Below are 23,766 nucleotides of genomic sequence, written 5' to 3'. Positions count from 1 at the left end.
TGAACGCATTGCCAAATCTGTGAGGGGAAATCTTTCGACCTCATGTGAAATTCCCGATCACATGTATTCCTATTAAAATAACTGGATTTTTTATAACCAGTTCTTTAGAATACAGTTCACTACATTTTGGAACAAAGCTAAATGACTACACCAGCATTCATTTCATAGCATTTTAATCTTGTTTTCAGATTTTTTAACTGGGTGAATGTGCATTAACGTAGCCCATGATCTTGCATAGTTTGTTCATGATCTTGCATCTGTAAATCATGTAGTGAACACTGTAGCATCTTTTTGGTTGCAAGCCAGTGTTGCCAGGCTTTTTTATGATTTGTTTGCTGAGATTGTTTTGAGCTGGGATGTTATAGGAATGTGCATGTGATTCCTTGTGCCAGAGGGTTTGAAATTCCTCATCTCATAGCTCCATTTCATGTCCGATAAACCGATCTTGAAAAGAACTGTCTGTGCGCCTGCTTACATGGTTTCTGTGTGGACGATGCCACTTTTCGGCCTTGTTTTGTGTGTTTCTGTGCATCCGTGTGCGTATGCGTGACTAGCACATGTCTCTCACTCATATGCCACTCATTAACTCACTGATAATAACCCTCCTGCTGAAATACTCTTGCTTCTGCTCGTCTTGCTAATCTTGCTCTCTGGCTCTTGTTGATCTATTTTCCAGTTCTTCTCCTTCACTCTTTTCTTTTTATCTTTTTCTCTTCTGCTTCCTTTCTTCGTCCTGTTTTTCCTCTTCTCCCGCCCTACGTCTTCTCGGGCCGTCCACAGCAGCAGGAGGGTGCACTTTGAGAGGATTAACACTGTGCCCATTAAGGGTCACCGTGCAGGGCGGCGTGGTTTCAGAAGGCATCAGTCACTCTCCAGAACCCTGCTCAGGTACAGCGGAGCGCAGGAGGCCTGGCGAGGGAGCTCTCACACACAACACACACACTATGCAAGCAAACATGTTCACTTCTCTTCTCTGATCTCTCGCTCAGTCAGGTTCGGTGTTAAGAGTTCGACAGTAGTCGTTGCATGTAATAGACCATCCACTGCCATTTACAATGTATACTTAAAGGGAAAAAAGCCACACAAGCTGTCACTAATGTATGCCATTTAGGTAGTAATATGAAGCTTTATGGTACTAATGTGCACCGTATAGGGGTAAATAAGGTACCAAGGTTTACCTTTTGAAAGGGTACAGCCCTAGTGACAGGTTTTGTATCATTTTTTGCTGAGCAGCAAGAGAAAATAATAGATACATTTATAAAAATGACCCCCTTCAAAAGTTTATATACTTGATTCTTAATACTGTGTTGTTGCTTGAATGATCCACAACTGTTTTTTTTTTTTTTTAGTGATAGTTGTTCATGAGTCCTGAACAGTTAAACTGCCTGCTGTTTCAGAAAAATCCTTCAGGTCCCACAAATGTTTTGGTTTTTCAGCAACGACTGTATGATTTTGAGATCCATCTTTTCACACTGAAGACAACTGAGGGACTCATATGCAACTATTACAGAAGGTTCAAATGCACACTAATGCTCCAGAAGGAAAAAAAAAACCTAAATGCATTAAGAGCCGGGGGGTGCAGACTTTTGAACAGAATGAAGTTGTGTACGTTTTTCTTATTTTGCCTAAATATCTTTTTTTTTCATATAGTACTGCCCTTCAGTAGCTACAGAAGATACTTATATGTTTCCCAGAAGACAAAATAAGTTAAATTTACCCTGATCTTCAGATTCCAAAAGTTTTCATCTCCCGCTGCTCTTTGAATTTAATAGCTCAATTATTAAATTCAGGTAACAACACAGTATTAAGAATCAAACTTTAAGAATGTAAACTTTTGAACTGGGTCATTTTTTTTTTATAAATTCAACTATCATTTTCTCTTGTGGACTATATGTAAATTTATTTTATTTGAAATATCTGATTCAGGTCAGTACTAGATAAAAAAAAATAACATGCATTTTGGTAAAATAATTAACATTTTGCAGATTCCGCAAGGTAAACTTTTGACTTAAAATGTATGCATTATCCTATATAAAAAAAGCTGTTTGTGAGTTCAGTCCAGTCTGTAAAACTATTTTCTATTACTCATTAATTACAAATCACTCAAAAGTTGTGAAAAAGTTGTGGAAATGTATTTGATTCCAAAAAATATTTTCAAGGATGCATTTAATCAATCAAATGACAGTTAAAACATTTATAATGTTTTAAAACATTTTTATTTATTCATCAAATATGCCCAAAAAATCATGAATCATGAAATATTAAGCAGCACAACTGTTTTCAACATAGATAATAATAATAGTTTTCTATGCATCAAATCAGCATATTAGACACATACTGAAGACTGGAATAATGATGCTAAACATTCAGCTTTTTATGACAGGAATAAATTACATTTTAAAATATAATAAAATAGAACACTATTATTTTAAATTATAATATAATATAATATAACATTTCACATCTTCTTTGAAAAAAATATGTGTATGCTGTGTATTTTCACTGCTTGTTTAAGTATCAGTTTGTTAGCTTAGAAATATGCTACGATGGGAACCCTGACACAACTGGTTTGGGACAGTTTTTATTGGGTTTAGGCTTGTAAATGAAATCATATAGTATGACTATACGTATCTGAAAGCAGTTGTAAGCACACATGGTCCTTCGTGTTTGAGTCAGAGCTAGCGTATTGCGCAGCCTTGTTTACTGGTCAATTTCTGGTTTAATGCCTCACAGACCTCCAGCCAGAAACAACCAGTAGTCATCCATTGTGGGGTTTGAGTCTACAATCTTTCTGTCAAAAACTTTATTCACTTCACCACACCACAGTCAGATGCTATTGGTATTGTTCACTGTCAGTGCATGTTAAATTGGGAATGACAGTCTGAATTCACTAGGGTTGTTTTGTGTTTTCATGATTGTGATTCTCAGCAGTTGTCATGCCTTCATGACTTCAGTCTTTTGTTAGGGACAAATAAGGATTCTTATCACGACATGCTTTCGCTGTCTGTCTCTGACCGTTATGATTTCAACACGGCTCATTGTTGCCATTCTTCGAAACTGAATTGAGCTTATCACAGAACTCATTCCAATGCTTCATACCGCTATATGAGCCCACAGCACATTCATCTTCATTTTTTTTTGCGTGGTTTGACACTGTGCCCAGACTGGCAAACTTTATTTGTTTTCCTTCAGATGAAACAGAATAAGCTTCAATTTGAGTCATGTTTGTTGCCATCCCCAGTGAGTCAGAAAGATGAGATTAGATTGCTCTCTATCTGATGCTGATCCAGGTGTTCTGGTGAACAGAGACCTATTTATAGGCACCCAGTGTAACTTAGTTCGTACTGAACAACAATGGGAATCTCAGCCATACAAACCAGTGTCATTTTGATGTTATTTATATACTTCAGTAGTTCGGAATGTAACGGTATTATCAATATCGTGGTATTGCCATAACAAAACTGTCTTGATATTATCGTGGTCACATGACAATAGGCCTCCAGTTTTTAAAATATATTTAAACTTATTATTCTAACATAAAAGGTCTTTAAAGTGGTGTTTTTTGGCCATTATTCTTTAGACAAACGCTTAAAAGTGCAGTACGAATTGCTGACAGCTAGCGGTTTAAATGGGTAATGTTACTGCCATCCAAATTTGTTTGGCTTCCTAAAACACCAGTGGGAATGTAATTTAGACTGAGACAGTATACCACAAATAAAAGGAGGGTTGTGTCCTCTTTAAAGTTCATGTAAGTTACAAGTAAATTCATTGACTTTTTTCTGACTTTAAGTTTTCTTAGTTAAGAACATGGGTTGGAGTTCTTAATTTTAAACTCTCAGTGCATTAGATTATATAATTTAACTTTAAAATGTACAAAAGTTTCATTTTTTTTTACAAGTCTTCATTTGTCTTTTTTTAAAATATTACAATAAATATCGTACTGTGGACTTACCGTACCGTGAGACTTTGATATTGTTACATCCCTAATTATATTTTATTAAATTTTTATTAATTTAATATTATATTTATTAATATTTCACAAACACATATACAAATGGAGGCAAGTACATATTTGTATGATTTACAGCATACATCATATGTGACCCTGGACCATAAATACAGTCATAAGTAGCACAGATATATTTTTCATCCAAATATTGTCCTATCCTAACAAAGCATACATCAATGGAAAGATTATTTGTTCAGCTTTCAGAGTATATATCTCAGTTTCAAAAAAATTTGTGGTTTTGTGGTCCAGGGTCACATATATGCATTCTCGAGTCTTCAGGAGCTTAACTGTCTGGACTTCACAAATTTTAAACGTACCACTTACCAAAAAAAGTACTCTGATAACCATAGTTTCTGCCAAGATATCGTGGCTATTTATTAACATAAAAAATGCCAGCCTGCTAATCTCAGTATCATGAAACAAGAAATAAACCGTAATGACAGAAACAGAAAGATTCTGACACTGAACGGATTCTGATATAAATTTATTAGTGGTGTTTGCTCACATTTTGTTTTTGTTTTTCATTTTATTTCTTGACTTTATTTACAGTACAATATAGAGTTGACAAGAAAGTAGCTGTTGTTAGGGACTAATCTTACATTTATGCTACATTCATGCAGACTGTTGAGGAGAGGATAAAAAGAAAATACTTTTTCTAAGTATAATCAGGATAATAAGTTAAAGGGATAGTTCACCCAAAAATGAAAATTTTGTCATTAATTACTCACCCTAATGTTGTTGAAAAGCCGTAAGATCTTTTTGATGAAATCTAAGAGCTTTCTGACCCTACTCTACATAGACAGCAACACAACTACCACATTCAAGGCCCAGAAAGGAAGTAAGGACATCATTAAAATAGTCCCTGTGACATCAGTGGTTCAGCTGTAATTTTATGAAGATACGAGAATACTTTTTGTGTGCAAAGAAAACAAAAATAACTTTATTTAACAATTTCTTCTCTTCCTTTATTTTCTCAAGTCACTGGCCAATGGTAGGTGTGGTAAAATGTTAGTTTTAGGCTCTGACTATAGCATTGTGGTGATGAATTCTGTATCTCAGATCCACCGATTTTCTTTAGAAATAAATCACATCTATTTATGGATTCATGACAGTAACAACAAATCGAGTAATTGTGATATTTTGGCAGAAACTACTGTTTCCATGGTGCATTTTTGTAATGGGCCACCAGAGTATTTTGATTTACTAAAATGTGATTATTTTTTTGGGTGAGGCTGCAGTTTGCAGACAGCTGAACTTTGTGTTTTTATTTTATACTGGTTCATATCAATTTATTTGTCTGACTGAAACATGAGTCATAGTTGAACTCTAAAAACATGTCATCCTTTGACATTATGAAGCAGATGTTTTCCTACTTTTTTTAAAGACACAGTCAAGCAGCTGTGCAGATGGGTCGGACACCAGTTCCTCAGCGTGTGTGTGTGCTTGGTTTCATTTTTGTGACAGGACTTTGCTCAGTGCCAGTAGCTTTCCTCTGAAGCATGCCTGGGCATGTCCCGTCTCTATTTCCTCAGAAGTTAGTTAGAGTTACCTCACCCAAATTTCCTTGATCTCATTTGTATACAATCGGGAGGAGACGGTGTGACACACATTTGTGGAAACAACCATTACAGTGTCCAGATATTGTGCAAGAGCGTAGCGCACAGCTGCAGGGAAACACGAGAGAGTCAGGGATCGCGTGTGATCTGTGGATGAGTGTGCTCGAGCTGAACGGGTTGTGTCGATCGCTCTCAGGGGCACGGCGGACTGGTTCGGTGTCAGCAAAGACGGCGACGCCACGCAGAAATGGCAGAGGAAGAGCCTGCGACACTGCAGCCTGCGCTACGGCAAGCTGAAACCTCAGGTGATCCGTGAGATGGAGCTGCCCAGCCAGGACAACATCTCCCTGACCAGCACGGAAACCCCTCCGCCTCTATACGTGCCCTCATCTCAGCATGGCATGCAGAAGGTATGGCAACAGATGTTATCACTGGAATAGTTTGTGTGCACCTGTTTCTCTTTTTAACCATGCTCTCTTCGTTCAGATTGTGGACCCGTTGGCACGAGGACGTGCGTTTCGCATGGTGGAGGAGGTAGATGGCTACAGCGTGCCACAAACTCCCATCACCCCCGGCGCTGCATCCCTATGCTCCTTCAACAGCTCACGCTCAGGCCTGAACCGCATCCCACGCAGACGCAAGCGCGAGTCGGTGGCCAAGATGAGCTTCAGGGCGGCAGCAGCTCTGGTCAAGGTGAGCATCATTCGACATGAACGATTTGGGACCTTTTGACCTTTTGACCTTTTGTTTTAGTTGGCTTTGCACATTTGGAATGATCTGGGAACTTTTCTGGAAATAACAGACCAGTTTTTGGTCTCATAATAAATATCTTGCATTGCCAGATGTCTTTAACATCTTAAATCTTCATGCCTTCTTATTCACATTTAGCATTTGGTTCATTGTGTGTCAAATGAACCAAATTTCGAAAACTTCCCTGGCTCAGATTTTTGATTTTGCAGAAAGAAAGACAGACATGTATAGTGTCGAAAGCCAAAATATTAAAAGTCATGGATGAATATTTACTAAGTAATCCAGTGTTTTGTGGAGGGGGGGGTCAACATAGCAATTTTCAGATTCAGAGTCAAATTACAGGAGGGTAAAAATGACTTTAGAAAGTAAAATTATTTTTACACAGAGATTGGTAGGTCTGTTAGTAAAATCTGTTGAATTTAGCAAATCTTTGTTGCATTATGTGCTATGTTTTTGCAAACTGACCCATATTTAGTTTTTGACCACTGAAAATGTGTACATTTTAACGACTTACTCCTGGAGCCATATTGAAATTCCAATATCTCTGAAACCGAACCATATAGGGGCTTAAAAATGAAGATGTCGAAAGAAATGTTTGTTAAGACCCAATATCTAAAAGAACGTTAAGATATCTTTAATACTTCTTGGGTTTGTAGGCATGCAAACTTTGGAGAAAAAAACTTGAAAAGTGCTGTTTTCCCATTTTTGAATGGTCACCATTGGCACATAATGCAACAAAGATTGCTAAAGTCAACAGATTTTACTAACAGACCTATCAATCTCTGTGTAAAAATAACATTATGATGCTGCCATCTTTTTGAAGTCATTTTTACCCGCCTGTAATTTAAATCTTAATCTGAAGTGAAAATTGCCATTTTGACCCTTCTCCACAAAATAGTGGATTACCCAGTAAATATTTATCCATGACATTTATTACGTTGGCTTTCACCACTATACATGTTTATCTTTCTTAAGAAAAAATCCAAAATAAAAAATTTGAGCCGAGGACCTCTGGTTGAGTTAACACGGAATGTTACATTTTGCAACAAAATAAAAAAAAAATATGCAGAGATGTAATGTTTTGTTACTTAAAATGATATAATAATAAACCTTAGGATAACGCCATCTTTAATTTTTTAATTTTAATTTTGAAATGTTAACAAGGCTGTGAGGGACTGAAGTACATTGTGTTCAATGGACGTACTGTTGTTTAATATCACACTGACTGTTCAGCTGACAAAATGTCTTTCTGAAATAACTTACAGTTGACAAAAACTAAAAGTTGTGAGATCTAGGATCTGTATACAGTGCGTGACACAGCCTTGTTTTAATCCATGTTAAATTCAATATGGCATCTAACCTGATTAAGGTCTATTAACTCTTTGCTAACTCATGTTAGACATGTTTTGAAACATCCCACAGGAATATATTCAAGATTTCTATGAACAGCACAAAGCGTTTATATCTGGCGATTTAGCTCAAAGGATTAGTTCACCTCAGAATTAAAATTTCCAGATTATTATTCACCCCCATGTCATCCAAGATGTTCATGTCTTTGTTTCTTCACTTGAAAAGAAATGTTTTGAGGAAAACATTCCAGGATTTCTCCATATTCTCCATATATTTCTCCATATAGTGGACTTCAATGGGGATCAGCAGGTTAAAATTCCAATTTGCAGTTTCAGTGCAGCTTCAAAGGGCTCTACACGATCATAGATGAGGAATAAGGGTCTTATCTAGTGAAACAATAGGTCATTTTCTTGGGGGACAAAAAAAAACAAACAAACACTCTTAGCCCCAAATGCTTATCTTGCACTAGCTCAACTTCATGCATTGTGTAGTCGCGTTGAAAAGGTCATGCAAGACGTAGGCGGAAGTACCCAATGTTTACAAAGCGAATGTGCAAATGGAAATTTTAATTCAGGAGTGAACTAATTCTTTAAATAAATTGATGAATTCTGCAATAACAATGGGTCTCATTAATAATAACTGTGTGAATTATTCATATTTACTGTATATGCACAGGAAAACTTCTCACAAAAATTCAGCTTAATTCACAACACATAATAATGTGCAAAAATTTGTTCTTAACCTCATTCTAATGTTAACAAATTTGGCATTTTCAAGGACCAAGGTTAGTAATTTTGCATAAAACACCCCCAAACCATCTCCATCTCCATATACCTGAGCCTTTACAGTCTTTCGTTACTCTCTGCAAACATATGGCACTCTGTAAAGATGAGCTCTTGCATGAGCGCACACACAGCAAGAACATCAAGCAATGCCAAGTGTGCCATCGTCAAAAACCAGCTCAAACACACACACATAAAAAACACATTTTATGCAGACCCATTTATTACAGACCTCTCACTGGCAAGCTGTATATACACTTATCTGCATCGTTATATAGAAAAACCTCATGGCTCAAGCTATAATGCAACTTTTCCTACCCTTTTTATTTATTGATGAAATATATTTGAGATGAATGTCTAATAGTAAGGTAATTTTTAAGTTTAAATATTGGGTAGGATTAAGGATGTAGCATATGATTATGTAGCTGTGAATAGTATTAAGTAGCACAGGTATATTTGTAGCAATAGCTAAAAATACATTGCATGGGTCAAAATGATCGATTTTTATTTTTTATGCCAAAAATCATTAGGATATTAAATAAAGATCATGTTCTATGAAGATATTTTGTAAATTTTCTACTGTAAATATATCAAAATGTATTTTTTAATTAGTAATATGCATTGCTAAGAACTTTATTTGGACAACTTTAAAGGTGATTTTCTCAATATTTTTATTTATTTTTATTTTTTTTGCACCCTCAGATTCCAGATTTTCAAATAGTTGTATCTCAGCCAAATATTGTTCTATCATAACAAACCATACAGTAATAAAAAGCTTTTTTTAGTCAGCTTTTAGATGATATATAAATCTCAGTTTTTAAAAAAAATGGACCCTTATGACTATTTTTGTGGTCTAGGATCACATACGTGCTTTATAAGTACTAATAAACAGCCAATATGCTAGTAATGTGCATATTGTGAGAACTGGTCCCTGTACTAAGGTGTTACTGTTTAATCGATAGCATGAACCTCTCAATATTTATAGAAAGATTTGAGGAAAATTGCTTGTATTCTGTCTCAACTTCTTGGTTCACTATTTTAAATGACCTAGCAACAAAGTTTTACTGTGTTTTGGTGTAATTTCCTGAACAAATGCTTAGATTCATCACAGACGTACATTAGAACAGAGCAGCTTGTGTGATAATGTCGAATTAGAACAGCTGCTAAGAAGGATTGGTCAGTAACTTTTGTAAGGTGGGGCTTAGCGAAGGGTCATCTGAGGTTGCCTGAGTTCATGAGGACACATCAGATGACTCAAATGTGCATATTCAATCTTAAAAATTACTAATAGCATGAAACAAAAACCTACAGGTGAAAAGTCTCACATTACAGTCCCTTTTATTCATCATTGTTGATGTACGTTTCAGAGATTTATTCTTAATAAACAGTCTATGGTATTTATAGCAAGTGCTTTTTATACTGCTAGTATGCTATGCTGATAAACTGTCTGTTTATGTGTATTTTAAGGGTCGTTCGTTGCGTGAGGGCACACTAAGACGAGCTCACAGGCGCAGCTTCACACCTGCTAGCTTTATTGAGGAAGATGTTGTGGACTTTCCAGATGAACTCGACACGTCATTCTTTGCTCGGGTAAACAAACCCCACTGAATAGTTTACACATGCATTTCCTTTTGGGAAGCTTTTTTGAGTGTGTGTTTATGTTGTGTCTGGTTTCAGGACGTCTTGATGCAGGAGGAGATGTCTACCTTTCACGACGAGGTGTTTGAGTCTCCATCAGACTCCACCATGAAGGACGTGGATAGCAAACAGCTGGATGAGTCAGAGCTAACAGGCAGCGCGCTGGACAAAAGCGAGTTGGAGAGGAGTCACTTAATGCTGTGAGATTTACAACACATTTATTTGATGCTGTTTCCTCCCACAATGGTTGTGTCAACACATATTTGATTATTAGCTGAAGAAACTGCATTTTCTTTCTCTGTTTGAAATATCAAAAATATGTGACATTATATAATTTAATTACAGAAATATTTTAAATTAATCATTCAAAATAATTTGTCACTTTATTTTAAGGTGTCCTTGGTACACGTTACATGTACTTACTATTATAATAACAATTAATTATGCATAATTACATGCAAGTAACCCTAAGACAAACCCTAATCCTAACCCTAGCCATATAGTAAGTACATTTAGTTAATTAATATTACCCTTAATATTACTTAATATTACTCTAACCTTAAAAATAAACATTAGCCTTAAAATTATTATATGTGCTAATTATATCTATCTATCTATCTATCTATCTATCTATCTATCTATCTATCTATCTATCTATCTATCTATCTATCTATCTATCTATCTATCTATCTATCTATCTATCTATCTATCTATCTATCTATAATTAATATTTAATATTTCAGAATGTCATTTAAATAATATTATAATTCAACATTCAACATATAATTCAACAAAAATAATTATATACATAATCAAAACTTATATATATATTTATACATACCTAAATATAAGAATAATTATTGTTTAATATTTTAAGAATATCATTAAAATAATATTAAAAGGAATTGTAAAAATACTAATTATAAACATAATTCTGAATAATAAATAAATAAAAAGATTTTTTATTATAAATAATTATTCATATTTAATACAATTTGTATTACATTAAAAAGTAATTTAATTCAATGAATTAAAATTATTAATTAATAAAATTATTTATATTTTTAAATATTCAAATTTAAATAAGAAAAAGATTAAATATTTTAATTAGAAACAAAATTATATATTTTTTTAAAATATGTGATGTGATTTTATACATATACATATATATTTTTTTTAAGTGAAAAGCATGTTTGTGTATAAATAAATATATTAACGTCTAAATATATAAATATAATTAATATTTAATATTTTAAGAATATCATTAAAAGGAATTTTATAAATATATTAATTATAAACAAAATTCTAAAGTGTATTTAAGAGAGATGAAAACAGAAAAGCATGCTTTAAGGACGCAATTAATTGCTCACAAAACAAAAATCATCCTATTTGAAAAAGGATGACTATTTATTGACATAATATGATATATAAAAAATGGAAAATATTAATTCATCAAGACACTGATCTGTGACTATATGAAAACTCTATAATTCTGCCCTGTTCTTCAAACAGTCCTCTAGAGCGCGGCTGGCGAAAGGCAAAAGAGGGAACACCGGCGCCCCCTAAAGTTCGACTGAGGCAAGAGGTTGTAAGTGTGAACGGTCAGCGGAGAGGCCAACGCATAGCCGTGCCAGTCAAAAAGCTCTTCGCAAGAGAAAAAAGACCGTACGGATTGGGCATGGTGGGAAAGCTGACCAATCGGACATATCGCAAACGCATCGACAGCTACGTGAAACAACAGATAGAAGACATGGACGACCACAGGTACTGTATGAGAACCGAGTTTAGTTCAAACTCCTCTGTTAGGCTTTTGGAAATGCTTATAATATGAGGTGGTGTTTTCTATTTTGTCTCTCAGGCCTTTCTTTACATATTGGATAACATTCGTTCACATACTCATCACCATTTTGGCAGTGTGTATTTATGGCATTGCACCAGTAGGCTTCTCCCAGCACGAAACCGTCGATTCTGTGAGTGCCGCTACATTTTTAAAAGGTCCAGCATGTTTGACACTCTATTCCTGTTTGTGACCATCTGGTGTTTGTCAACACATTTGTTTCTCCCCCCACAAAGGTCCTAAGAAATAAAGGTGTTTATGAAAACGTCAAATTCGTGCAGCAAGAGAACTTTTGGATTGGACCAAGTTCGGTGAGTCATTTCTTTCTAAATTCAATGTGCAGGAGAAGGGTTAGTTCAGCCAAAAATTAATTACTTTCAAACTTTTGTTAATCTTCAGAACACAAATGAATATATTTTTGATGAAATCTGAGAGCTTTCTGACCTTGCATAGACGCAGCGACCACGTTTAAGACCTAAAAAGTTGGTTAGGACATTGATAAAATAGTCCATGTGACATCAGTGGTTCAACAGTAATGTTATGAAGCTATGAGAATACTTTTGTGTGCAAAGAAGACAAAAATGATGCATTTCATTTTCCTACTGAATTCATTTAACATGAACATTGTTCTCTTCTCATCAGGAGGCCTTGATTCATCTGGGAGCCAAATTCTCACCTTGTATGCGACAGGACAAACAGGTACACGAACTGATTAAAAAAAAACGGGAATTGGAGCGAAATTCAGCTTGCTGTGTACGCAACGACCGCTCTGGCTGTCTGCAGACTTTAGAGGAGGAATGCTCTGTAAGTCCAAGAGATTCAGACTATTAAGGTTATATGTTTGTTCACCTGACTGGGAAGCTGTCAGGCGACTGACGTCCTTCTATTTCTATTTCAGAGCACTTTGGCTGTGTGGGTGAAATGGCCTCAGCATCCCAGCACTCCTCAGCTGGAGGGGAAGAACCGGGAGTATGGTTCTGTGTGCCATCAGGACCCCAGGTGAGAAAATACAGCATCACTCGATACTTTGATTTGCAATTTTCAGAGACATTTCAAACACTAAATTGTACTGCGTTTTTGGTAGGACGTGTATAGAGCCAGCCTCAGTATCTCCTCATGAGTGGCCTGATGATATCACCAAATGGCCGGTAAGTATTGCAGCAAACGTAGTATATATGAAAGAACTATGATATTACATGTGGTAGTGCCATAGTACTTTGCTGGAAGAGTTGGTTAGGCCATACATTGTGTATATTGTGTCGTCTAATCACAAGCACTTTATTAATAAACCATTTAAATCACAATATAATGAGCTTTTAATTGCCTATATAGCCTAGTAAGCACTCAGGTACATGCATAAAACTTACCACAACACAGCGGCATATGTAATAATTATGAATGTGTCAGGGAAAAACAGTAAGGAGGTTGCATTGACATTTTAATAATTTACTGATAAACTAGTCCTTTGTTTTCGGTTTAAGAGATAAAGTCGGCGACACTAGTGATGCGCCTGTATGCGTGTTTCATACGGATTACATAATCTGAGAATATTTGTTTTCCATTTGGTTTATTTGGAAATAGACATTTCACTTTCTATAGATATATTTTTCATGTCTGTAAAGTAAGATTTCTGAGTTTTGCGCTCAAGTTCACAGAGAACATTGTTTTATTTTATTTTTCATTATTTTACAAAAGCGCAACGTTTTGTTGTTTTTCTGAGTACACAAACATAAACGTAGAGTTTTTACAGATTCGAAAGATGTATTAATCGTATCTGTATGACCAAAAATGACGGAGTATTTTAAGAGCAAGTGACCGCACCAGCACCTCCATCTGTCATGCAGTGCGCGCGCTACTATTTAGCTTCCACACTTCACACAGACACTTCAGTAGCGCATATTTTTCTACATTATTAGATTGAGCGACCATGTAAAGTTGCTACTGCTTGTTTCAAATGATAAGCCATATTTGTGGTCGATGAACGATAGGTGAGCGTTTGTATGTCCTGCCCGATGTACTGTATTACCACATCGACCAGCTATTAACTGTTCGTCACGGACTGCGTAACTTCGCCACTTAATGTGGATTTTTTTTTCTGTGACTAAACGACTAATAAAATTTTGGCCAACCAAGCCTTTTCACGTCAACTAATGGTTAGTTGACTATTCGGGGGCAGCCCTAAATCATGGTAGTCAGTACTCTGTTTATTAAAGCCAAGTATGAATCTCATCTTGTGTTTTTAAGCATTTTACATTTATTCCAAAAAAACACAAGGCAGTAATAATTTAAACAATGTATTTAGTTTACTTATGTTCAGCTACTCTTTTTAATAGTTAACTTTTAACTATTTTTGAATTTTTCAGATTATCAGTCTTCACAAAGATTTACCTTAGATTTCACCAAGCTGATTACTCACTAAAAACTCCCAAAGTCTTATTATTAAGTCTTATTTTGATGTAACAAGGTGGTTATATCTAAGTGTGTGGCATGTTTGTTTACTTTTTTAAATTAGTCTTCCCATTAACTCCATTATATTGTTTGTTCAGACTGATTTGCATACACGGAAGACGCACAGACACAAGAGGCGGGATTTATCACATTAACCAATCACAGCCGATCATTACCAGTCACATCCAATCATATTGCAATGGAGGCATTGCCTCCTCTCATGTGACTTTCCCCCATTCATTCTCAATTACCCCCCACCAAACTTACTGCACACTTTAGGGGGTCTGTTAAAACTCAGTGTTCTCGGGGGAGGCGAGAGAGACGTGGACTCCCGCTGTAACCTTAACTGTCACTGTTGGACAATGTTTCTTTAGACAAACTAGTGATTTATACACTTCTTAATGATATATTTTGTAATATTGGCTTTGTAGTACAATTTTTTTTCTCATCCAATATTTTGAGGAGACACTGCCTCCCTTGCCTCCTTGGAGGAAACGTCTCTGATACATTGTCCTAAAATATGCATTACAGATCTGCACCAAATATAATTCTGGGAATCACACCAATCTGCCTCATATCGACTGTACTATCACCGGCCGGCCGTGTTGCATCGGCACTAAAGGGAGGTGAGGACAGCTGCTACTACTGACTCTCACACTGCATGATGAACACTGAGATATTTTACATGCACTTGTTTAGTGGACATGGGTTTTTGCTTAGTATTAGTGTGGGTATTTGAAATGTCTTGTGTGCCGCTTTGCAGGTGTGAAATCACATCGAGGGAATACTGTGACTTCATGAAGGGATACTTCCATGAGGAGGCAACCCTTTGCTCCCAAGTAAGAAGACTAAACCAGCGAAGCACTGAAATAAGTCAAAGATGTGCTATAAGTGATATTTAAGTACATTTAATAATTACTTTATATAAAATGGCACTATACAACAAAGTTAAATGATAGCAGATGCAAATACTGCTACAATTTAAAGGTGCTGTAGGTATGACCCTTTAAGATCAGTTCAGGTTGCGAGCGAGTGTAAAGCCCTAAATGTTTCACCTCTTGTCAGTACTCACCCACTAGACTAATGAGGTGGCGTGAATAAGAGCGGAAGGTAAATCTACCTTCTGCTTAGTGCTCTGTAATCACCATGAAGGTTGCCATGCTAATCTCCTCTGCATTGGCAAAATCCGTTGTCGGCTGAAAGGGCACACTGTGATTGCCTGGGTCTGAAGTGTATGCCAGCTTCAGGGTTTTACCTTAAGACTTAGTGCTAAAAGTGTGTTAAATACTGTCCAATGTCTTAAGCTTGAAAATGCAATTTAATTTATTACTGGCAAAACTTAGTTCTATTTGTTTTGAAATCTAAAGAAACACAATACTCTGTCTTTGTCAGGTGCACTGTATGGATGATGTTTGTGGCCTCCTTCCTTTCCTGAATCCTGAGGTCCCAGATCAGTTCTACCGCCTCTGGCTCTCACTGTTTCTGCATGCTGGGTGAGTGATTGCAGTGTGTGGGAATCCTTAAGCACTGTTCACATCAAAAACAAAAGACGAGAAGGTAAAACTCAGTAAAGATGCATGGTCTGTTTAGACCAATAACAGCATGAAAAGCTTTTGTCAGGTCTATTTGCACCAAAAGCAAAATTAAAAATGCAAAAAATGGCAAATAAAACATCTATTTACACTAAGAGTAAAAAAAAAAAATCACATAATTTACTCCTAGAGCAAAACAGCAAAATAAAACACTGCAAAAGAAGATGAAATTGAAATAAAAAAGCAGAATTTCACGGACAATGTGGTCACATGAAAAGCGGAACAAAAAAGTGAAAATTATGCAAACAAAAGGTCCATTCAGACCAATAACAGCATGAACAGGTCCATTCAAACCAACAGCAAAACAAAAATGCAAAAACTGTCAAACAAAATGTCTATTCATGCCACCACAGAAATAAACATTCACAAATCCACAGTATTTACTCACACCTAGGGCAAAGCTAAACATTGCAGGGAAAAGACAAAAGTGAAACGAAAAACTAAATATCACAGTGTGGTCATGGACTGGTCAAACCAACAGCCAAACAAAAAACTATGCAAACGAAAGGTTCGTTCAGACCAGTAACAGCATGAATAGCATTTGACAGGTCTATTCGCACCAACAGCATAATGAAAAATGCACAATAACCAAATGGAAAATGGCAAACAAAACACCTGTTAACGCTTAGTTAAACAGAAATTCACAACACTCACGCCTTTGCAAACAAAGATGAAATTGAAACAAAAAAGCAAAATATCAGACAGTGTGGTCACACAAAAAAACGAAACAAAAATGTGAAACTATGCAAACAAAAGGTTAATTCAGACCAAAAGCAACAGAAAGGCATATGACTGGTCTATTCAAAATGTCTATTCACACTACCAGAGAAACAAACAAAACAATCAGCAAAAAACATAAATCAAAATCTTAAACTGTGCAACTGAAAGATCTGCTTAGTACAACAAAAATGGACAAAATTCACTCCTAGAGCAAAACAAAGTAAAACATTGCAGACAAAAGACATGAAATGAAACAAAAAAGCAAATTATCACAGTTATCAAAGCAAATTATCAAAGCAAAACTACGCAAACGAAATGAGAGCAAGAACAACTTGAATGACATATGGGTGGTCATTTTAAATTTTTAAGGAAAATTTGCAAACAAAATGTCTGTTCACACCAACAGAGAAACAAAAATTTACAAATACATATCATTCATACCTAGAACATTGCAGGCAAAATGTCTGTTTCCCCCAGATCAAGACAGTGAAACACTGCAGACGAAATCAAAATTAAAAAAGCCAAATTTGAAAAACGTGGTCACAGATTTGTCCCACCAAAAGCGTCAAACTATTCAAATGAAAGGTCTTTTCTGGCCAAGAACAAGACAACAAGCAAAACATCACCTATAGCAGCTTTATACACACCAGCAGCTAAATGAAAGGCAAAAACTGACAAACCCACACCATTTAGTCATAACTTAGGTGAAGCAAAATAGCTAAACGTTGCAGACATTAATACCAGGACCATTTCTTCATTTTAATGCATATCCAACAATACATATGTGACCCTGGACCACAAAACCAGTTTTAAAGGTCCATTTTTTGAAGTACATTCGCTGAATAAATTAATAAAATATAAAAGCTTTCCACTGATGTATGGCTTGTTAGGATAGGACAATATTTGAGATACAACTATTTGAAACTCTGGAATCTGAAGGTGCAAAAATAAATCTAAATATCCAAATATCGCCAATAAGTTGTCCAATTTAAGTTCCTAGCAATGCATATTACTGATCAAAAATTAAGTTTTGATATATTACGTTAGGAAATTTACAAAATATCTTCATTGAATATGATCTTTATTTAATATCCTAATGATTTTTGGCATAATTTTGACCCATACAGTGTATTTTTGGCTATTGCTGCAAATATACTTGTGCTACTTATGACTGGTTTGTGGTCCAGGGTCACATATTTCACACCCATGCAACAATACAAATATTGGTACTTAATAATGCATGTGTCTCATTTATGGTTTCATAAGAGATTTAATAATCTCTATCTCAAACTGTGCACAGACTGCCAAAATACTAATGCCTGCAATGACAACTCAAATATATTGACTCAGTTTCTCATCAAAATCCTCCCAGACCAAATTATTCGAGCTGTGCAATCAATATTTATTTTACAGCTCTACTCCCACTCTTACTGTGTCAACAGCTGTCTCATTGGTTTCTGTTTTTATTACTGAAATAAAACAAAGAAATCTTCTGAGCTATGAAAGAACAACCCATAAGCTATAAAAATTCCTTTGGGGTTTTAATTATGCACACATGCCGGAATGTTTTACCCGTAAGCACCATATCCCATGCTGCACTGCTTATCTCAGATGCTTCAAAAGCTGACACATACGATCAGATTATCTGCTTTAAGAAACAGCTGACACTTGGAGAAGATGCTGCTATTTAGTATGGCGTGATCTGTAGTAGTAATCAAACAGAGTGCTCCACTGAGCTGCACTTTGGCTCTTTGCCTTTCTTAAGAAGGCTCAGTAGATTAACACTTCTGCACGTGCCTCCGTCACACACCTTGATCGTCACACTCTCAAACGTCCTTGAACCTGCCGAAGTTGGATTGTTGTGGTTACTGTTGTATATTTGTTCGTGTTTGGTGGCCATTGCACATTACCACATTATATTTCATAATAACAGCATTTGTTGTGACATGCCTTTGCCACATTTTATGACATATCTAGCAGAAGTGTAATTATGCCACAGGCAGTGGTTTGCTTGGATGTAATTTAGAGTCATTGGAATTATATCTTGTATGAAGGGAATGTTTATGACCACTGTAGCCATGTCAGGATGTTGTGGTGTGTTGAGAATGAAAAATATGCATTCAAATCCATAAAGATGTCACAGCAGCTTATAAACAACATGCTTGAAACGTTTTCTCTGTTCCCATCTGTTAAAACACAGGATTCTGCATTGCCTGGTGTCGGTATGTTTTCAGATGACAATTCTTCGAGACCTGGAAAAGTTGGCCGGGTGGCTACGGATATCTATAATCTATATCCTGAGTGGCATCACAGGAAACCTGGCTAGTGCCATCTTCCTACCCTACAGAGCTGAGGTGAGCCCGTTTGACCCTTTTGCACCGATTGGGTGCCACAACCGGACTCTAAAATCTGCTGGTCTAGACATACATTCTCACTTTAATTAGTGAAGCTACACTCTAAAAAATGCTGGGTTAAAAACAACCCAGTGCTGGGTGAAATATGGACAAACCCAGCAATGGGGTTGTTTGACCCAATCATTCAACCTAACCTTCTGGGTAGTTTTCTTAAACTCAACTATTGCTTAAAAATTACTGTAGTTCTTGCTTAAAATAATTAAGTAATAAACATTTTTAAAATGGCTTATTAGTAATTTTCCACCTTTTGATTATTGCTGATGCCTCTAGTTGATTTTTAATTACAACCTATGATGGGTTTATTTTAAGCCAGCCATATAGTCATTTTAAAACAATAGTTGAGTTAAAATAAAACTACCCAGAAGGTTGGATTAAACATTTAACCCAACCACTGAGTTTGTCCATATTTCACCCAGAGTGTATCTGAACTCAAAAAGCTTGAAGTGGTGATGTGACACATTGACTTGATGAATATCCTGTGTATTTTGTGATGCACAGTGGCTACAACTGCTTTATTTTTCATCTGTTTAAAATTTTATTTATACATATATCCTGTGATCAAATTGATTTTTATAAACATTATTGATTATATGGATCAGTGAAGTAACACTGATCTTTGGCTGGCTCTAGTAATGTATTAAAAAATACTATTTTAAAATATAAAAATGCTATTTATACATACAATAATTCGAATACACTTTGTCAATGATGAGCATGTTTTTTTTATTTCGGAATTAAAATTCATTATGGCTAAATGTTAAAACAATTAAATGTCATGGATTTTTCAAAATGATTTTTCTTTTTCTTTATCATGGATATCATTCTTTGTCACTGACCCACATATTAACGTATGCACTGTTAAAAAAAAAGTTGTAAATGAAAAAAAAAAAGGTTGTAAATAAAACAAAGATTATTGATGTTTTACAAGAAAATGTTATTTCAGCATTTCTACTTCACAATTTCACGCTTTATTCAATAAGTTATGTCAACACCGATAGCCTCGTGGGCAGGGTTGCCAGGTTTTCACATCAAAACCCACCCAATTGCTACTGAAAACTAGCCCAAAACGAACCCTTTCCCCGTTCCGGGGGAGTAAAATACACATTTTTCAGGTCCTCCAGTAAATTTTGCATTTCAGGGGCTAAGTATCATGTTATTGGAGGCGCTTCAAACCCGTGAACATGAAAAATAACCTGCGACAACAGTGTTAAAGTAGCCCAATTCTTTCTGGAAAACCGCGAACTTGGCAACACTGCTTGTAGGCAGCCCGTCGACATATGGTGTGGTTGCGCTTTGAGTGTTCCGAGTTTGAATCCTACCTCGTGGACCTTTCCTGATCCCGTCCCTCTCTCTCACTTGCTTCCTGTCAGATCTCCACTGTCTTATCAGCAAAGCACCTAAATTAAATAAATTTACTAGAAAGTTGGAAATTGTGTCTACACCAAATGTTTCTTAATTTTTTTAATTGTTTATTTTCAGTGTGGCAGTCAAGCTATTGTTTTGAAGCATTAGCTAAGACAAGCTTTTTTTGTCAACCAAACCCATTTTGATTTAAAATATTTTCTTAAAGCACCCCTGAGATTTAAATTTTTTGAGAGTTCATTTTTTCATAATTTAACAACACATTCACAACACATCAAACAGAATTTAGTGGGAAAAACAATTTTCCTTTATAAATGACTAGTAAATTTATAAGTAAAATTTCATCTTTTTTGTTTTTATCTTAGAATTATTTATTAGAATATTTACATTTTTATGGCTTGATTATTAGCTTTTCGTCAACCCACAAACCCCCTGCAATTCCCTCAGGAACCACCACAGGTTTTTGAACCCAAGTGAAAAAAAACATGGTCTAAACCACCAGTTTTTTTTTTTACATGTACATTAGCACATATGTACAGTCGAACAGAAGTCTTTTGAAAATACTCTATTAGATAACGTGTGCGAACACAGATGGTCGACACATACGCTCTAGAAAGCTTCTATTTTTCTCCAGAAGTTATGACTGATAAAAATGTGGTTGTACTCTTTTAAACTCAAGTTGCATCTGTCTCATAAGACTCTCACACAAGCGCTTCTCAAACCGGCCGTCTGTTGTTGTTGCAGTCTCCATGATTTTGTTGTTGTTCTGTCTCTTTATTTTCGTGTTCTACTGTGAAACAAGTGCGCCAACCAGTGTTGCCCCCTTGTGGAGCAACTGATTAGTGCAAAACCAAGTTAATACACAAAGATGGTGCACTTACAGTATGCATGTACTGTTCTGATGACGGAATTTGCGTCACAATACTTTTTAACCTCAAACGCTTCTCTTGTCTAGCTCTGCATGAACTCTGGTTCATGATATTTAGGGTATGACGATCAACTCCAATCTTATTTTCTTCTCCAACTTCAAAATCATCCTACATCGCTGTTTTACCTTTTTGTAAAGAGCGTTTGATCTTTTTTGCACGTTCACTTTGTAAACACTGGGTCGGTACTTCTGCAGCGATGTAGGATGATTTTGAAGTTGGAGGAGAAAATGAGATGGGAGTTTTTCGACATACCCTGGTTTTCTTAAAGGAGAAGTTCACTTCCAGAACAAAAATTTACAGATAATGTTGGTGAAAAAGGGGTGTTTTACTCATGTATCTCTGGCACTGAGCTTGTCCCTCTTTTGCTGTCTCCATATCTCTCTAGGTGGGTCCAGCTGGCTCTCAGTTTGGCATTCTGGCCTGTCTGTTTGTGGAGCTGATTCAGAGCTGGCAGATTCTGGCTCAGCCGTGGCGGGCCTTCACTAAGCTACTGTGCGTGGTGCTCTTTCTGTTCGCCTTCGGCCTGCTGCCCTGGATCGATAACTTCGCCCACATCAGCGGATTCATCTCGGGTTTCTTCCTGTCCTTCGCCTTCCTGCCCTACATCAGCTTCGGCCGCCTGGACATGTACCGTAAGCGCTGCCAGATCATCATCTTCCTAGTGGTGTTCGTGGGCCTGTTCGCGGGACTCGTGGTGCTCTTCTACGTGTATCCCATCAAGTGTGAGTGGTGCGAGCTGCTCACCTGCATTCCTTTCACCGACAAGTTCTGTGAGAAGTACGACCTCAATGCGCACCTCCATTGAGGGAGAGGCGGGGCTTCGGGGACAGAGAGATTCGATTGGTCATTGATCTGCATCTGCCGGCCCCCCGCCGTCAGTGTTAATCCAGTTGCACTTCGTCTCGCCCCAAATGAAGCCCTTTCTGTGAACTTGGACAGTATGCTTGTGTTGTTGTTTTTTTTTTACTCAAGTGTAAGTTGGATCTCCACTTTGACCATGATTTTAGGACTCTTGAGAATGAAGAACGCTTTTTAACTTACCCTAAAGTTTTATGTAGTCTATTGATAAGGGTGTCTGATAATCATACGAAAACAGGGTCACCCTCGGCCGAAAACGTTCTCTACACTACAGTCTCAGAAGGCAGTGTCATAATAAAAGCACTGGTACACCAAACGGAGAACACGTCTTCTCCAATTTGATTGTTGTACTTTATATGTTTTAGCATGTCAGGGGTAGGTTTGTCTTTGTTTAGTCGACCTCAGAATCCAGGGACGAAAAAAACTCTGTACCTTTGGTGCCTTGATAAATGTACCTACTACTGCCATATTTTCGTTACACGTTGAGCACTCAAATGATATTCTTTTATTTGTGTGTTACTTCTAATGGAGTAATGGTTGATTATGAAAGGGTAGTGTTTTAACTACCCAATTTACTCACTTGTTACAGAATACAGCTAAAAACAACCTGCACCTCTGAAGTTTGTCTGTTTTTCTTGTCTACTAGAGGCTAAACTAGCGCTAAACTATAGAAGCCCATTTCCATCTCAGAGTAAAAAAAATAAAAAGGTAACTTTCTCGTGAGATGTTACATCTCACAATTGTGACAGTTTCTCGTAATTGCAACATTAGATCTTGCTATATTTTTATTTCTCGTAATTGCAACTTATCACAGTGACTTAATATCTCACAATTGACTTTATTTTCCATAATTAAGACTTTATCTCACTATGTGATTATTTTTCTAATTGTGACGTTACATCTCGCAATATGAGTATATCCCGACGTGACTTTATTTCTCATAATTGCAACTTTATTTGTTACAGTGTGACTTAATATCTCACAATGTGACTTAAAATCTCAGTCTGACTATATATCGCAACATGACTTTATTTCTAATAATTGTAACAATATTTCACAGTGACAATATCATGCAGGTGTGACTTTACATATAGCAAGGTGATTTCATCATAATTGTGATTTATTAAATACAAATCTAAATTTATTTCCCATAATTGAGACTTTATCTCACAATGTGACTATTTTTTCGTAATTGCATCATTACATCTCGCAATATGAGTATATCCCGACGTGACTTTATTTCTCATAATTGCAACTTTATTTGTTACAGTGTGACTTAATATCTCACAATGTGACTTAAAATCTCAGTCTGACTATATATCGCAACATGACTTTATTTCTAATAATTGTAACAATATTTCAGTGACAATATCATGCAGGTGTGACTTTACATATAGCAAGGTGATTTCATCATAATTGTGATTAAATACAAATCTAAATTTATTTCCCATAATTGAGACTTTATCTCACAATGTGACTATTTTTTCGTAATTGCATCATTACATCTCGCAATACGAGTAT

General features: G+C 36.1%; 1 protein-coding gene across 3 annotated transcripts in view; it reads left to right on the top strand.

The window, feature by feature from the left end:
- Nucleotides 1-22,865, top strand: part of rhbdf1a (rhomboid 5 homolog 1a (Drosophila)) — a 62,771-nt gene extending 39,906 nt beyond the window's left edge. Inside the window, exons 4-19 of one of the 3 annotated variants that reach the window (XM_051105658.1) lie at nucleotides 784-888; nucleotides 5,762-5,975; nucleotides 6,052-6,258; nucleotides 9,915-10,037; nucleotides 10,125-10,285; nucleotides 11,598-11,849; nucleotides 11,944-12,055; nucleotides 12,159-12,233; nucleotides 12,565-12,726; nucleotides 12,821-12,921; nucleotides 13,007-13,070; nucleotides 14,902-14,996; nucleotides 15,134-15,209; nucleotides 15,763-15,863; nucleotides 18,883-19,036; nucleotides 21,773-22,865. In XM_051105658.1, coding sequence (XP_050961615.1) covers nucleotides 784-888; nucleotides 5,762-5,975; nucleotides 6,052-6,258; nucleotides 9,915-10,037; nucleotides 10,125-10,285; nucleotides 11,598-11,849; nucleotides 11,944-12,055; nucleotides 12,159-12,233; nucleotides 12,565-12,726; nucleotides 12,821-12,921; nucleotides 13,007-13,070; nucleotides 14,902-14,996; nucleotides 15,134-15,209; nucleotides 15,763-15,863; nucleotides 18,883-19,036; nucleotides 21,773-22,192 — 2,422 coding nt within the window. In that variant the 3' untranslated portion in view covers nucleotides 22,193-22,865. Of the gene's footprint in view, nucleotides 1-780; nucleotides 889-5,761; nucleotides 5,976-6,051; nucleotides 6,259-9,914; nucleotides 10,038-10,124; nucleotides 10,286-11,597; nucleotides 11,850-11,943; nucleotides 12,056-12,158; nucleotides 12,234-12,564; nucleotides 12,727-12,820; nucleotides 12,922-13,006; nucleotides 13,071-14,901; nucleotides 14,997-15,133; nucleotides 15,210-15,762; nucleotides 15,864-18,882; nucleotides 19,037-21,772 lie in introns of all 3 variants that reach the window. The other 2 variants (XM_051105657.1, XM_051105659.1) reach the window with 2 other exon arrangements.
- The last annotated feature ends 901 nt before the right edge of the window (nucleotides 22,866-23,766 follow it).

Source organism: Labeo rohita, chromosome 3 (assembly GCF_022985175.1).
Source record: "Labeo rohita strain BAU-BD-2019 chromosome 3, IGBB_LRoh.1.0, whole genome shotgun sequence".
NCBI classification, from domain to species: domain Eukaryota; kingdom Metazoa; phylum Chordata; class Actinopteri; order Cypriniformes; family Cyprinidae; genus Labeo; species Labeo rohita.
The sequence above is the reverse complement of the archived record's forward strand: the minus strand, read 5'-3'. Positions and strand labels throughout refer to the sequence as shown.